General features: G+C 38.1%; 3 protein-coding genes and 1 long non-coding RNA gene across 7 annotated transcripts in view; 3 read left to right on the top strand and 1 right to left on the bottom strand.

Moving 5' to 3' along the window:
* LOC146472802 (protein LTO1 homolog) overlaps window positions 1-17164 on the top strand; it is a 188647-nt gene that overhangs the window by 24329 nt on the left and 147154 nt on the right. The window lies entirely within an intron of this gene.
* On the top strand, window positions 208-5039 carry LOC146472805 (uncharacterized). The gene is made up of 2 exons (XM_085119001.1): window positions 208-2014; window positions 3593-5039. The coding sequence occupies exon 1, from the start codon at window positions 855-857 to the stop codon at window positions 1566-1568; it is 714 nt and encodes a 237-aa protein (XP_084975127.1). The 5' UTR covers window positions 208-854; the 3' UTR covers window positions 1569-2014; window positions 3593-5039.
* The window catches only part of LOC146472806 (microfibril-associated glycoprotein 4-like), a 66723-nt gene continuing 55647 nt past the window's right edge, over window positions 6089-17164 (bottom strand). The window contains exons 1-4 of one of the 2 annotated variants that reach the window (XM_085119032.1): window positions 7851-7979; window positions 7271-7417; window positions 6765-7145; window positions 6089-6485 (exon numbers count right to left, since the gene is read on the bottom strand). In XM_085119032.1, the coding sequence (XP_084975158.1) occupies window positions 6220-6485; window positions 6765-7145; window positions 7271-7417; window positions 7851-7893 (837 nt within the window). In that variant the 5' untranslated portion in view covers window positions 7894-7979 and the 3' untranslated portion in view covers window positions 6089-6219. Of the gene's footprint in view, window positions 6486-6764; window positions 7146-7270; window positions 7418-7850; window positions 7980-17164 lie in introns of those variants that run through there. The other variant, XM_085119033.1, reaches the window with a different exon arrangement.
* LOC146472807 (uncharacterized) overlaps window positions 13020-17164 on the top strand; it is a 151299-nt gene continuing 147154 nt past the window's right edge. Inside the window, exons 1-2 of the long non-coding RNA XR_014866498.1 lie at window positions 13020-13504; window positions 15686-15801. This is a non-coding gene — a long non-coding RNA (uncharacterized LOC146472807). The remainder of the gene's footprint in view (window positions 13505-15685; window positions 15802-17164) is intronic.

Raw genomic sequence — 17164 nt, forward strand, 5'->3', positions numbered from 1 at the left:
GCGAACTCTGCGTGTTTTTCTACGTTTATTTCTTGTGTTATCTTCTTGGTTGTTTTGTGTTGCTAAGTTGGTGGGAAGTTGTTGATTTTCCAGCGTTCTACGGTCGGGACTATTACAATCAGTTTGATTTGTTCGCTCAGTGTTTGTGTCCGTGTCTTGTTGATAAGGTATCGTTAAATATCTGTCAACGTCTTCGATATAAAACATCGCGCAGAATGCCTATTGTTTTGTGGACATTTACTTACTGTACGGCAAAAATTATAGATCTGTAATATTAGCGGTGAAGCGTAAACTGAGTGACTCTCATTGGTCCAAATCTGCGCGCGCCGTGCTCTGCAGGGAATAACGCTTAGCTCATTAACTTGTCAGGGCGGAGCTTAAAGACAAAGGCCACATAAGCTATTGTTCATTCTATTGTTTTCTAATGTTGCACCTTCGCAGCATGGCTGAATAAGTGCGCAATTATTTGAATGACCGATTGGCCTGCTTTATACTATTTGTGAATAGGACAAGTCTTACCCTCCGCCAAACCCACGGCAACAAATGTGGCGCCTTCGCAGGCATTCGAACCTACGAAAACTTAAATGTCGATTTTCAAATAAAGTGAATATACTTGTCGGGCCTGAATCTAGAGTAGCTTATGCTCGAAAAAACTCGTACACGCGTGCATTTTTTTCTTTGCGAAAAAAAGAAAAGCTTTAACTAGAACATTTTGCTAAAAAACGTAAAAAAGCTACAAGCTATGGCACCGCGTTTAACAACAACATGACTTTGCTCGGGTATGCAAATTTGGGTAGTCGGGTCTACATGCAACGCTATTGGCGCTTTTCGATCCTGCGGCTTTGCTTTGTTCCATGATTTGTCAATATAAAATTCGCCGTAAGCTACAGATACAGTATAAACAGTTTGAGCTGAGAGTGAAAAACGAAAAGACCATGGCAAAACGTTCTCGCCCGCCTCAAGGATTTTATAAGTCCATTGAGACGCCTTCGATTCCCCGTGGTCGTAAAGTGTGTGAAAGAAAACCTGAAGTTCTTGGCACCTACGAAGCTGAGCGTATCATGGCCAAAAAATTTCTTAACGGGAGACCTTTCTACATGGTTAAATGGCATGGATACTGTGCCAGCCAAAACACCTGGGAGCCGAAAGATCACCTGCCGGCAGACTTAGTAGAAGCCTTCGAGAACCCTGATCCTGATCCAGTTCGTGTAGAAGAGGCACGAGAAAGGATCGGTGTCGTATTTGAAAGAGGAATGAAAGTTCCTCTACAATACGAAGAATCAATCGAAATAAGACACGACGTGGTGCGTTTCCTGTTTCCCAGCCTGCCAGCCGATTTCAGAGCTACGCCGATAAACATCCAAGATCAGGACCTTCAGAGAGCCGGACTCGCAGCCTACACAGAGCGCACTATCAACGCCAATGGAAGCCGATGCCGTGTAATTCAGGTGACTTTCCGTCTGTTGCTGTCGAAGTCTCCTGCGTTCTATCAACATGGACAGAAGGTATCCCGTCCGATCGAGCGTCTGCGCATTGTATTCAGAAAGAGCTACCATGCAGTTTCTTAATGAAGAAAAGTGAACAAAAACAACGGCTTCTTTAGAAGCCACCAAACATAAAAAAAGTTAATACCAACAGATACCACGCTCAGATGTTACAAAACACTGATTTTTATCAATTCGTTTGATAAACACGCCATTTGCGTTTCCCTTCTTTCCCCCGCTCCGTCCATGTGAATCTAACTCCCTATCCAGTGTGAAGAAACAACTCAAACTCAGTTGACGAGAAACTAACCCTCCCCTCCTCCCCAAGGCGTTTCTCGTTTTAGTCGAAATGTCTGGCTAGCGTTCTTGCTGACTTAGCCATGCGCGTTCAGTGTCAAAATGGCGTCAACAGTCGCGTCAACATTGAAATGGCGTGGGTACCCGGGTTTCATTTAATTAGCTTATACATCTTGGAAATTTTCGACAATGTAAAAGTAACTGAACGGGAAAATAATTGAAAAGCCAATTAGGTAAGTAACCAATGTCTTATTTTACCAAGTAACCTGATGTAATCGTCCTGTCCTGCCAACTACGTCCAACTATGTTGTGTAGTCAAACAACCAATAATTTCTTGTTTCAAAACATTTGCTGTACTCTGAAGTCAAACAACATAATAATTTCTTGTTTCAAAGCAGACTTGCTGTACTCTGTAGTCAAACGACCAATAATTTCTTGTTTCAAAATAGATTTGTTGTACTCTGAAGTCAAACAACCAATAATTTCTTGTTTCAAAACAGATTTGCAGTACTCTGAAGTCAAACAACATAATAATTTCTTGTTTCAAAGCAGATTTGCTGTACTCTGTAGTCGAACGACCAATAACTTGTTGTTTCAAAACAGATTTGCTGAACTCTGTAGTCAAACAACCAATAATTTCTTGTTTCAAAACAGATTTGCTGAACTCTGAAGTCAAACAACCAATAATTTCTTGTTTCAAAACAGATTTGCTGAACTCTGAAGTCAAACAACCAATAATTTCTTGTTTCAAAACAGATTTGCTGAACTCTGAAGTCAAACAACCAATAATTTCTTGTTTCAAAACAGATTTGCTGTACTCTGAAGTCAAAGAACCAATAATCTCTTGTTTCAAAACAGATTTGCTATACTCTGAAGTCAAACAACCAATAATCTCTTGTTTCAAAACAGATTTGCTGTACTCTGAAGTCAAACAACCAATAATCTCTTGTTTCAAAACAGATTTGCTGAACTCTGAAGTCAAACAACCAATAATTTCTTGTTTCAAAACAGATTTCCTGAACTCTGAAGTCAAACAACCAATAATTTCTTGTTTCAAAACAGATTTGCTGTACTCTGAAGTCAAACAACCAATAATTTCTTGTTTCAAAACAGATTTGTTGTACTCTGAAGTCAAACAACCAATAATTTCTTGTTTCAAAACAGATTTGCTGTACTCTGAAGTCAAACAACCAATAATCTCTTGTTTCAAAACAGATTTGCTGAACTCTGAAGTCAAACAACCAATAATTTCTTGTTTCAAAACAGATTTGTGGTACTCTGAAGTCAAACAACCAATAATTTCTTGTTTCAAAACAGATTTGCTGAACTCTGAAGTCAAACAACCAATAAAAAATGTGAATGATAAAATTCTGTTTATCAAAGTACCCAGGATGGAAGGAAAATAATTTTATTTGTTGCACAGACCTTCTCCTGTAGTTCATTAATTTCATCATCGCTAAGCTTGTCTCGGTTGATGAGTTCTAAGATCTCCTGAAAGCCCTGAAAAGAGAAGATTTTTATTACTATTGATAAATCGACTAACTGTAACAGCTCTATCAAGCACCAAAATATAAACAATGTATGGGATTTTTCAAATAGTTTTTGTACAAAACTCGAACAATTGCAGTGAAATATTATTGTGTAATAAAGAGTAGCAAATAGTATTATGTGTTGGAGATGGGGGGCTTATTACAAAAAAATTAACTTCAAAACAGGGGCTTATTAGAGAGGTGGTTAAAAGAGACAGGGGGCTTAATAGTGAAGTTTAGTTATTTGCTAAAACCATTAATCTTTTCACTCACTGTCCACAGTTTCTCAACAACAGGTGCTCTTTCTGGACGGAGAAACTTAGCAAAATGAAGGGGAAGCTTTTTTAGGAGTAGTCGCCGTTCTCCTCCTAGTAAGGATGTCCACTCAAGGGTCTTCCCTGATTCCTTTGCTTTCCAAACATTGAAGGAAATTCCCAAGGCCCGTATGGTGGTGAGTAGTGCATCTAAATGAGTGGAGCTCCTCTGTGATGGAGGCTTTCCTTGGTTGTCAGCCTGTTTTTTAAAAGATAAATTGCACAAGATGATAAGACCATTGCACTACTCAGGTTGAGTTCTTTTTTATTTCATAAGCAGAACTGTCACTAATTTTTGGTGTGCATGGGGATGTGCAAAAAAATGCAGGGGAATCTAGCTGTTGTCATAAAGTTATAGCCAATATGCTGTTTTTTTCTATGAATTAAGTAGCTGGGTTATAGTTCAGAATTATCATAATTGGCCAGAGAAAATCCCTGGCCCCTGATCCTTAATGACAGCCCTGATAACACTGAGAAAGAAATCTTTTACCTCGTCCCAATCAATGACTTCTAGAATTAGGCCTGTTTGGAGCCTGTCCATCACCCGCAGCATTAAATGAAGTTCATCAATAACAATGTTCTCCAGCGGTATGTTAAAGAATGGCTGGTGCTGGCATCCAGGCTGCTTGTGCCATTCTGGGCCCAATTTCCTTTTCATGTTTAGTGACTGGTAGTAGCAATATGGGACATTCATTTTGCACCTTTCATGAGAAACACAGAAGACCAACATCAGCAAATACTTATTTTTCAACCAATTAATTCATTCATTTTGGAAAGTACCTGTCTTTCGTGTGAATTAAGCACCAAATGCAGGAGTTGTTGGAAATGGCCCCCTTCATGCCCATTGCCATAAGCAGAAACTGTTGATCAGAAGTAAATACAATTAACAAATTCAGTATATGGTTCTGTGTGATTCTGTATTTATGTTACATGTATATACATAGGTAATCATATGATTGTAAGTGAAATTTGAAATGAATGAGCACACATACTAATTTTCCAAGGCTAACAATATTGCTTGAGCTTGCTAATTTGTGAAAAATGCACTTGTTTTCAGCCAATCAGATTGCAGAAATGTTTGTTTGTGCATAATATTAAGACATGTAAGCTGCACATAGTTAGATACATGGTACTTACTTTGTAATCACCACCCAGGTACAGCTGCAGTTTCACCTTCTTGCCATTTAATAGGATGAAACCATTGTCGATTAGCTTATTTACAGCTTCGGTTACATTTGCCAGACTATGTTTCAGATTGTTGTAGTCTTCAGATGTCTTTACTACAGCAATTGTGTGGTTACCTGCAATGACGCAATAAGTGAGGTTCAGTAATAGCTATTTCAGAAGACTAATACATATTTTTTTTTCTCCACATACACTGTATGTAGATTCAATTCCAACAATTATGCTTTCAGTTGGATAATAATTTCTAAGCATGTTTTATGTTTAATGCATTTCCACACACTTCGCACTTTCCACACTCCTCGTTTTCCATACTCCTGATTATCCACACTCCGCACTCCGCACTCCGCGTTCTCCATCCAACCATGTCGTAAAGCGGTTACGTTAACTCAGACTCACAAAAAAAAACTTCTCATCTTGAGCTCTCAAAGTCATCAAAGGCTTCTGTGAGCCAACTTGTGAATGCAGATGACACATCAGTAATTAAAATTAATTAAGGCTACGGATACGACCCTGAATACTAAAAGAAATTATATCTTTGCCCGATCATGTAACGAGAAATAAACAATAATTGTAAACAATTCCCTACTCACTGAATAAGGTTATTCTGATGCGCAACCTCGTTCCCAGGGCCTTTTCTCTAGCTTGGGGGTGGGGCGGGAAAAGGTTAAAAATTAAAAAATTAAAATATTTTCACGTGTCTTTTTATTCAAAAATCATGTCAACACTTCACTAATTGAATTTTTAAATTCAATTATATTTAAATTAAATTATTTTTAAATTCTTAAAAGACACCGCACTTTGTGGGAAAACGAAAAAACATATAACTTTGCTCAGATTCAACGAAAAATCTCCATTCTTACACTAAAATGATTGTCAAATTATTCTCTACATCCCTATTATTTTGATATTTCCCCTGCTAACTTTGCATTTTTTATTTAAATAAAAGAAAATGTTATAAAAATAACAAAAAATAAAAATTATTAGAAAAATTATTTACAAGGGCAAAGATTTTATTCCAATAGAAATGCCCTTGACATATTTTGTCTTTTCAAGACTGTCGGGAAGTGACGGATAGTGTTAAAGTGTCCCATAAAGAATTATTCAACAAATCCGCCTAAAGTTGAACTAAACTGAAAATCCTTCGTCCATTCCAACGGTTACTGGTCTTCTGGCTGCCACTTCTATCCGTGAAAGAAGCGAAAACTGAGAAAGAGATTAAAAAAAAAAAAAAAACCCAAAGAAGACTGAACAGAGAAGTTAAGTTTTCAGATACTCAGTTTTATGCACCAAAAAATACCCATTAAAATAATGAAACAGAAATGATTCCCGCTCTGCGAGTTTTGTGATTTTGAAGAGCTCTTTAGAACCAGAGGTGCCGGTTATGAAGATGCGAAGACAGAAGTCAGAAGTTTAAAACTTCTCTGGTCTGATCTTCATCTCAGCTCTCTTCGCGGAGTAGTAATGTCCTTTCCAATGATACCAGTTGACACCGTCAGCGTATGATGAGTGCTGTCCATGATGATACAAGCCGTTCAGATTGAAAGCGTGACAGGCATCGTACCACCAGGCTCCTTTTTTGGACACGGCACAGTTACTTGACACGCTGCCGTCATTGTCCCGATCTTTGGTTGTAAATGCATAGCCACGATGACGAGAAAGGGAATCTCCAGCAGTTCCTGAAAGAAAATTTTACATTTTTCATTCAGTTCCAAGAAGATAAACAACCACAGAATCCCATAATGATTATCATGAGTGCTCAGAGAGTGAAAGGTGCTTTAGCGTGGCTCACAAACGTTTTAAATTCACTACTGATCTGAAGACATCGGTCACTTCTGGATAGCGCTTTGTTGGTTCAACCTCATTCGCAAAGCTGCTTCTCCTCCTTTCTCGAAGGAGGAGACGAAGGGTTCCGCTTGGGACGACAAGGAACGCGTTTGCTTTAAAAGAGTGCTCACCAGAGTAAGTTCCAAGACTCAGCTGATACTTAGATCTCTCGCTTGTAACAGCAAAGTGATCGTACTCAGCATAGGCAGTCTTCCCTTGTGTGTCTTCCAGATCCACACGAAGTCTGTTTCGTGCGCTTCTAGTCAGCCGGTTTATCTTGTCCAGTCCCAGCCAAAACTCGCCATTCAGGTTACCAAAGCCCAGTTTGTAGTCGTTCCAGCCGCGGTAGAAATTGACCGAGCCGTCCAGTCTCTTCTGGAACACTGTCCACCCCCCACCGGCTGTTGTTTGGTCACAGAACACATCAAACGGGCCTGAACCATCAGGATCGATTGTATAAACACCACTGATCTTTCTGCCGGATTTGTACAGCTCGGCACAGTTCTTGTAGACTGAACAAATGAAAAACAGACATCGAATTTAATCTGAATTATCTCTTGAATGGTTCTCTGAAAATCATCAGCAGCATTGAACTTCCTGTTCACAAGTGAAACCGCAAATGAATACAATTTCTCACCTTGATTCCTACTTTCCAATTTTTTCTGAATGTCTGTGAGCTGCATTTTCATGCCTTTCACAAGGTTGCACACAGTGTTGCAATCACATTTAGCGTTTGCAGCTGGGCTGAAGGTCGATACAATCAACACCAACAACGAAAAACAACCTGAGATAGCAAAAAATGTCATAGTTGCTGCTGACACACTGAGTTTGTTACCCACACCGAGCAAGCGGAATTAATATAAGCCTACGGTAGGCTTATATTAATTTTTCACGAGACTTTTTGCGTTAAAAGAGTTTGCACTTTGCACCTTGAAAATAATTTAATTTTCACGTAAGGCGTACTGAAATGAAATTGGCTCGATTATTGTTATTATTTAGCATGATGCTTTTCTCTGTGGTTTTTAAAAGAATCACTCCCCACGTTTCGACGTTAAATAAAGTTTTACCTAATTATATCTTATGGCTGGTGGAATGTATGTATGTATGTAATGGGTGGAGAAGAAGAACATGAAAAAGACAAATGGACGAGAATATTAACGCACGTAGGCTAACTGACTCTAATTAATACAGAGGAAGGTTAACTGGAAGAGCCTTACCACGGAGTGGTTTCATCCCCTGATATCCGGTCACTTTCTTCATCTATGGGTTGAAATTTATTAAAATTGCTTGTAAGGATAATCTCTTTGTAAGGGACCGAACAGAGTTCGTAATCGCACGAAAGATTTATTTTTATTCCTACCGCAAACAAAAACACAAGCTATTAATTCACCTACTTTATATTGATATCAAATTGTCAATGTTTGAAAAACTTAACCCGGTTTTAGGCGTTATTTTCATTAAACGAAAACTACACAAAACGAACGAAATGGTGCGACCAACTGACCGTCTTTATCTTTCGGTTTTTGTGCTGAGTATCCACGACAGACGACTAAAAGCACATGCTGGCGAATCTTTCCAACACATATATAGCGCGTTTTTAGTGTCAAAATTCAAACTATCAATTCAAACATTCGATCCTTCAATTCAAACATTCAATTCTTCAATTCAAACATTCGATCCTTCAAATCAAATCCGCAATTGTTCGGTTCAAACTTTCGATCCTTCAATACAAACATTCAATCCTTCAATGCAAATATGGAATGGGTCGATTCAAACATTCCATCATTCAATCTAAATATGGAATTTTTTGTTTCAAACATTCGATTCTTCAATCCAAACACCCTTTTCTTCAATCCAGAAATGCCATTCTTCAAGTTAAACTAATGTACGGAGTTCCACTGCAAACTCAGACTGATTTGGTTGAAAAACGAGAAGAAACATTCCATATGGTTTTCGCTGTTTGACTGACAATAAGATAAAAAATTAATTCAAATTAAAAAAAATAAAACAAAAATAACCAAAGCTAGCATTTCTCAGAAGGTGACAATTAACCAATAAGTTTAACGGTATCAACATCCTATTTTCTTCTTCTTCTTTCTTTGTTGTTGTTGTTGTTGTTTTTTTTTTTTGTTTTTAAACCCCATCCGCCCGTCCGATCCTTCTTTTACAGAGTCCCCTCGGTTCCAGACTACTGGAGAGGAACTGAAAGTTTGGACGGCTGAGCTGAATCAAGAGACTATGAGGTAAAAATAGTCTCTTGGCTGAATATTTGAATCGAGCCACTGAGACTATGTTTGAATTTCGATAATCTGGATTTCATATCTTAAAATTAAAGTGCAGAATGTTTCTACAGCAGGATTTCAGCATTTTCTATCGAAATTGAACGCGGAATTTATGGTGTAGTGTTTGAGTTTCAGGATTTTAACGACTTTACATAGAGATCATATATTCAATGTCTTAAAAAAAAAGAACCCGTTTTCAGGCGTTATTTTTCGATCAAGCGAATTAAAACAACAAGAAACCGCGTAAGGGAACATTTATAAGAACGATCTCCAAAATTAGGATTCAAAACAATTCGTCATGCAGGTTCCCTTGAGTAGTATACCTTCAGCAAAGATAAGCCTCGTTAGTGCCGAGGTGCCGAGGTGCCAAGGTAAATCATTGATATGCATAAGGATCGAGTCAATGACGTCATCTATTGTTATAACCTAGGGAAAAATGCCTTCCTCCATACTAATTAAGTGATTAGGTAGTGTCTTCCTACATACTAATTTTTTTGACTTCCTGCATACTAATAAGTGCCGAGGTTTTCTAATGAGCGTCACTCTTGCACAAAAGAAACAATAGACATGCCTACGTTTGCCCGCTCTATACCCACCCTGATTGGATCTTAAGATTTATATTGTCTGTTTTGAATAAAAAGCAGTTAGATTTCGAAAGCGCTATCGTTCTTGCAATCGCTTTGCTGGGAAAACTTTTTTCCGATTTTCAAAACGTTAGTATCGTTGAAAATGGCTTTTTTCACCAACGTTATTGATCGTCAAGCCGCCTTGAGCGCTTGTTTAACTGTCCGCGACTGGGAGACAAAACCGTTTTCTCCGGCTATCTCTAAAACGAGGAACGGGAAACGGAGGATTGGGGAACGGGGAACGGGGAATCTCTAAAATAGGGAATCTCTAAAAGGGGGAATCTCTAAAATAGGGAATCTCTAAAAGGGGGAATCTCTAAAATAGGGAATCTCTAAAATAGGGAATCTCTTTAAAAGGTGGAATCTCTTTAAAAGGAGGAATCTCTAAAACAGGGAATCTCTAAAAGGGAGAATCTCAAAAAAGGGGAATCTCTAAACGGGAGAATCTATCAACAAACTGGATGTATCTATGAACTTTTTAGAAGTGGAGTTTTTTCCTTAGAGACCTTTCGCATTTACAGCATTTGCCAACAACCAATAATATTATTGACAGTTAGATAAGATAAGATAAAAATAAACTTTTGTCGTCGCTTGCTGCAATATCTTCGAGGGGTGGTCTAAAAAATTTTTGCCAATCGATACCTAGGGGCCACATACAGCGAGATAAATCGAATTTTCTACAGCATCTTACTGGACAACGGTAAAGATGAAAACGCAATTGAATCTCTGAATAAGCCGTAGACTCAAAATGACTGGAACTGGAACCGGGCCTGGCATCTGTAACACGCGTCGACCATCATTATAAACTGGACTAGACAGACGTCTTTACGCCTGCATAAAGCTTATCTAGTGATCAGTTTAAAAATGCAAATTGTGAAATTCGCGTTGTTTGTGATTGATCCATCAGCCCTAATGGCCTTACAATGATGTCTAATAAAAAAAGCCCTTTCTTATGTGTAAAACTAACCAATTTCCTTTTATACCTTTCGAAAGTTGCAACAAACGTCATCAATGTTTTTCAAGAAAAAAAAAACTTTCACCGGTCAAGGAAAAATTCACCTTATCTACGATGCTATCACCCAGGTACCAGAGGTATGTTTTCCTCACGCTGGGATAATAAAGACATGTCTGACGTAGGCCAGAAGCCACCCAAATGCTAAATATGTTTTCATTGTGTCTGGCTGGTTACGTTTCATGGCGTAATTAACAAGACTAGTAATGAGAATATAAGGTTTAATAGCGTCTGCTTTGTTTATATACCAAAGAGACAAATTCTCTCAAAGTAGTACCAAATGGCGGGAAATGGCTGCAAGAACGTGTTAAGATAAGATATGTCATCCCGACCTTCGGTCGACCTTTTTTTCAACTCGATGGATAACAATTTCAAGTTTCCATTGGCGTTTGCCAGCAAAAGAAAAAAGCTGGAGGCGTTTGATGGGCTCCCAAAATTTAGCTGGGAAGAGATTACGAGCCAGGAAGTAATTGGTCAAGGCTCATTTGGCGCGCTGTTTATTACCCAGTATCAGACAACAAAAAAGCCGGCCGAAACAGTGGTTGTAAAAAAGCTACTAAGTACATTCTCCCTTTTAGAGATTCCTTACTTTAAAAATTCCCCCTTTTAGAGATTCCCCTTTTTAGAGATTCCCCCTTTTAAAGATTCCCTATTTTAGAGATCGCCCCTTTTAGAGATTCCCTATTTTAGAGATTCCCCCTTTTAGAGATTCCCTTTTTTAGAGATTCCCCCTTTTAGAGATTCCCTATTTCAGAGATTCCCCCTTTTAGAGATTCCCCCTTTTAGAGATTCCCCCTTTTAGAGATTCCCTATTTTAGAGATTCCCCCTTTTAGAGATTCCCTATTTTAGAGATCGCCCCTTTTAGAGATTCCCTATTTTAGAGATTCCCCCTTTTAGAGATTCCCTTTTTTAGAGATTCCCCCTTTTAGAGATTCCCTATTTCAGAGATTCCCCCTTTTAGAGATTCCCCCTTTTAGAGATTCCCTCTTTTAGAGATTCCCTATTTTAGAGATTTCCCCTTTTAGAGATTCCCTATTTCAGAGATTCCCCCTTTTAGAGATTCCCCCTTTTAGAGATTCCCTATTTTAGAGATTCCCCGTTCCCCATTCCCCATTCCCTGTTTTAGGGATAGCCCGTTTTCTCCTATCTATCCCGAGGAAATGAAAAACGCACCGTTAGTCAGTTAATTATGCGGGTCAAGGAGCCCAAAGTTGCATAGAAATTAGTTCAGCTCTGCTGAAAAACCCCAACTGGGAGTATCTTGACGCATTAGTATATAATCAATTTTATATAACTTAACAAGAATCAATGGAAACACGCGACTTATAATTGCTAGCAATAGAACCAGACAAGAGATACCGTTTTAAAAACTTTATTAAAAAACAATGACAAAAAAGAGTCAAATACACAGCGATTTCAAGCGGATGGAAATTAATTAATCTTCATCTTCTTCGCCCATGAAGTACTTGTAAGAATTAAATTTCTTATGCCGACGTTTCCTCAGCTGTTTGCCATGAGCTTCATGATCATCCAAATAATTTACAAATTGAATCCGACGCCTTTTTCGCTTCGGGGCTTGTTGTGATGGTGTTTCTACCGTGGAAGGAGGGGTCAGGAAAGCAGGGTTTGAGGGTGGTGCAGGGGTGAGGCTTTCCTTGTATGGTTTTTGAGAGATAGCCGCTTGTGTTAATTCAGGTGTTGCGTTAAAAGGGTTGAGGGGAGTGGCGAATGCTGCCGTTGCTGTCGAAGAATCTAGTGCCCTTGATGATAAGTCTGGAACAGCGCTGATTATTTCTTCCGGTCGTGTTCTTGAATTTAATTGTTTTTTAAAAGCCAGGTATCTGTTTTGCAACTGAAAGTATCGTTTAGCTTTTTCATCTTCCCGGAGATCGTTTCGAGAAAAGCATGCCATCCATACTGCCCTTTATTTCTTCCATAGCTGGAAGTACTGGGAGTGTCGCTATGTTTCGCTGCTTCAGATATTTTAAAAGCTCTTGAGGAATATTTTCTTGAAATCTTGCCTGGTTAAAGCCTTCTTCGCTGGGTAGGATGTTTGTCCGCAATCTACAGTTGTCTTGGGTAGTGGTTTTCAGATCAATCAACAGCTAACCAAAAGGTCTTTTCACAGCCTCTTCGTACTGATTTAAAAAGAAATCCGTTTGGCCGGGATACATTTGCTTCGCCAGAGTCAAGATTTGCAATTTGTCTCGTGGATTCTTAAATAACACCAAATAATGACTGTTTAGGCTTATGCTGCGGCTACCTTTTCCCTGATGGAATATATTCTGCACGATATAAATCACACTGAGATTACGATGATGAGAACCACGAGTAAAGAGGTTCACAATTCGCTGGTCTCTACTGGCGTCAACCATCTGATCATCAAACACGATCAAATTCCGTGTGTTTACATTAAAATTGGAATCCTGCTCCAAAGCCTTAGGAATTCCCTTGACGAATTCAAGATGTGGCATGGCGACTAGCATTTCTGTGTACGCAGGCTGCCATTTTGAATATCACCAAACGATCCTCTCCGGGGGAGGGTGAATTGTCTCTGAAGCTTGTTGCAATGGAGATCGAACCCAGGCCGTTTTTCCGGACCCCGTCATCCCGGCAATCATGGAAGTAAAAGGATGCTGGAAGCGAAACCGCTGACATTTTTCTGGAGAAAACGGCATAGCTCTGAATGGAGTGAAACTCGGCGACTCATTGTGCTTATTAAACATATGTCTTTGCATGTTATCTTTTCTACTAAAGGATTTTTCGCAGAAAGAACAGAACCAACTCATGTCAACTCAGTGAAGACTTAACGTGAACTGAAAAAAACATCGACATTAAGTATGTAATTGTATAAAACTGGAAAGGGGTTGGTCGATTTGAGATTCCCCAAGAAAAAGAAGTAAGGAAAAGGCATGAGGAATTTTGGAAGAATATACGTTTGGCAGAAAAGGTAAAAGAATAATAATTTTGCTTTGATCTCTTAGTTCCTACAATTATTATTATTATTATTATTATTATTATTATTATTATTATTATTATTATTATTATTATTAATTATTATTATTATTCTAAAGTTGATAAGTATTACTATGCAAGATTTCAAGTGATATACCTCAGTTGTGTCTTATCAGCTCAGTTCGTCGCTCAATTCTGAATAAAACAGATGATCTAAAGGAACCCAGATAGTAAAATAGAAAACTTCACAAAGTAATAGATACATCAGTGGTCATTCACCCTCAGCAACGTAACATCTTTGACATATCCTTAATCCTTTAACCCTAATATCAAAGAACAAATTCTCCTCTGATGTCCCGTGCTAGTACTGGTTTGCGTGCGAGATAGTCCCGCACAAACGAGCACAATTAAAAAATTTGTTTTCTGATTGGATGAGAAGTGATATGTTCCGCAAAATAAGGCAGAGTTCTCAACTTCCAATTTTAAATGGACTGTTTTTGTTAAAGACAAGGACAAGGTTCTATCTTGGGTTTGTCTCAATGTGGCTTGAAATTTTACTGGAAGGCCCAATGCAAAACCGAAATAAAAATTATTTTTTTTTTTTTGGTGCTATTTTTCTTGTTATTGGAGCAATTGCAGAATACCCCACCACTCTGAGGCTAAAATGAGCCTGAAAAAGCTGGATTTATGTGGGTTTTGCAACATGTAGTCACCCTATCCTCCAGCTAAAAATATAACAAAACATACTAGATTAGTGTGCTTCATAGCTATTTCAAGTACAAATTATGTAGGTATGTTGTGGTACAAATTTTAGTTTCCTTTTTATTTCGTACATGGTAATGTATGATGATGAGTATAAAACAAAGGAAAATAAAAATTGAACCACAATACATACATGACTACCCATTGGGCAGGGTAATCTTGAGGCTCTGGACTTCAATTTTTGAACACAGCTGGTGGGTCAATAAGTGATACCAAAGCTGTCAAGTTATGCTATTGTACATTGTTGTTTTTGTTTTTGAATTTAAGTACAGCTTACTAAATGTTAAACACTACATGTGCGCACATTAGTACTACAGTGTATATGGGGAAGAAAAAATAAATGAATACATAACATTGTACTACTAAGGTTACTATTATAAGTGCTAAATATGCTGTTCAAAACATACTGTATTTATTTGATTAACTGCCCACCTCGAATAAGCACCCACCCTGAAAGCCCAAAAAGTTAATAAGCAGCCACCCTTGAATAAGCGCCCATCCCACCCTCACCCAACAAACAACATTTCTGTACTAGCCCAGCTTGCCGTAAGAGGAGCGTCAGTTATGTTCCAACTTGGTTTTAGATAGGGTGGTCAATGAACGTTTATCAATTGTTTATGGCTTGTTTATGTAAGTTTCTGCACTTTGTTTTGTTTTGTCTTGTTGAAGAGAAATAAACTTGTTATCCCTCTTTCTGTTATTCTCTAAAATAATATCACAACAACAACAGCAATAATTATTTACAAATTCAGATAATATCAGGGGCTTGTCCCGCAAATAGCCACAAAGCTAGTCGAGGTGGGACAAGACAAGCATGAGAACATAGTGGAAAAAAATTGCAATAAATTACAAACATGGTGGAAAACAGAAATACTTAACTTTACATAATCCTCGCTTGCTGAAAATGTTGGGGAAATAACGAGTGCCCACCCTCAATGGCCCAAAATTAAATAAGTGGCCAGGGTGGTTAATCGAGTTAATATGGTGTTTTATGCATACATAAAAGCAAGTAAGACATTTAAGGAGCTATTAATCAACTCAGGAAGCTTCAATGGACATTTTAGAAGTGCTGGAGTGTAGCAAAATTGACTTAATAATCCAGTCAGGAAGGTACATGTAGTAATAAATTATTGTAGGCACAGTCAGCTGGGAGCCTATCAGGATGATTTTAAGGTTGATTTAATTTTTTTTTTAATTAAAAATACCATTTGCACATAATTATACCACTCAAAGACATTTATATCCAAGCAGTGCACAGGATGTTTGTCACATGAACTTAGTTAAATAATCTACTATAGTTTGACTCATAACTTGACACATTGTGATTTTCTAATTTGACTTGACGCAGACATTTGGGTAGCTACAGGTAATGATATTACTGTGGATAATCCAGGGTATGAAATTTGTTTTTCAGGTGCACTAAATTGTTGGAAACTTTGAAGAAGATGATTCTGGCACTTCCTCTCAAATGATCCCACAAATGAAGAGCTGTTTGTTAATCTTGAGAAAGTGCGGGCAAAGTTTAAACAGGTAGAATACTTTACATTGTATCATATACCTCATTTGTAAGAAATTAAGAGCTGAATGAAACTCAGTGGTGCAATTTTCCAATCTTGTAGCATTAATTTGTATGATCTGTGTGTTGATAAAGTGGAGTACCATTTACTTAGTGTACATGTACATGTAAGCATTACATTATATTCATACGGTTTGAATTTTGTTGTTTATATTAGGTTTGTTCACTTCTGGGAGTTGGTGTAGAGTACCATAGTTGTGAAATGACTGGACTACTGTCCTTTTGAAAATGAAAACAGGTCTTTACTGGAAAGACTGGTCAGAAGGGTTTGACTATGCAGAATAATACAATCCAGTTTGCTTAAAAAGGTGAATACAGATTGCATGAAGTTGTAAAATTTTTATTGCATTTATAAATATATCAGGTATCATCCTCTACATATTTATCATCACCATCATTCATCTTCATGAATCGAAGCCAATGATACAATACTGCAAACAAAGGATCTCTTAGATCTGCTCTACTAGTATACCTGCCAACTTTTTCTACCTCAAAGACGAAAGATTTTTCTCTTGGGACTGCCAGGATTTTAGAAGACAATGCGACTTTATCCAAAGATTTCTGAAGTTTTTTAAAGACGCCTGAAGATTTCAAAGACGTTGAACGAAAAATTCTGAAGTTGTCAAGAATAAATACTTATGTTTCATATGGTCCTGACAAAAATCAGAGGTTTTGGGGAAAGTATCATCATTTACTCATTTTACATGGACTTTTGGTTTCTCGCATTGAGCTAAGTTTTACATTTTTTAGGAAAGTGTATCAGTTAAGGATGTAATAGCTCACACTTTTTAACCAGGCGTGAGAAATTGGTCCATAAGCATGAGCTTGTGTGAGATCAAAGATTTCAACCCACAGGTGTGAGAGTTGGCAGGTATATACCAGCTAAATTTTCCAATCTTTCTTTTGCTGCCAATCACTGCCGTACAGCACAGTCTGCCTCTTCCATGTACTGTGTAAATTACTAATGCTATTGCACTTTGTGCATTCATTTCCATGTACCAGCTACCAGCTTGGTATTTCAATCTGACAAGAACAAATTGGCTTTACTCCCCTCTTTCAGGGCACCCTTAATGTTGTTTAAAAATAATTTAACATTTTGTGTTGTAGGATCTGTGTGTTGATAGGCAAGAATGCACCCGGGGGGGGGGGGGGGGGTTACTTCCTTATAAGAGGCTAATGGGGATGTGCTGCTGGATGGGGTCGCATTTTCAAGACTGGATTGACAAGAATGGGGTCGCATTTTCAATCACCTCGCGTTACATTCCGTTCTTGAAAGTAGATGCATAAATAGAAAGTGACTTAGTTGGGATCGTGAAA

Source organism: Pavona decussata, unplaced genomic scaffold (genome assembly GCF_977016875.1).
Source record: "Pavona decussata unplaced genomic scaffold, jaPavDecu1.1 SCAFFOLD_96, whole genome shotgun sequence".
NCBI classification, from domain to species: Eukaryota; Metazoa; Cnidaria; class Anthozoa; order Scleractinia; family Agariciidae; genus Pavona; species Pavona decussata.

Excerpts from the sequence above, each read along its gene's own strand:
- LOC146472805 (XM_085119001.1), top strand. The coding sequence starts at position 855 with ATGATTTGTCAATATAAAATTCGCCGTAAGCTACAGATACAGTATAAA.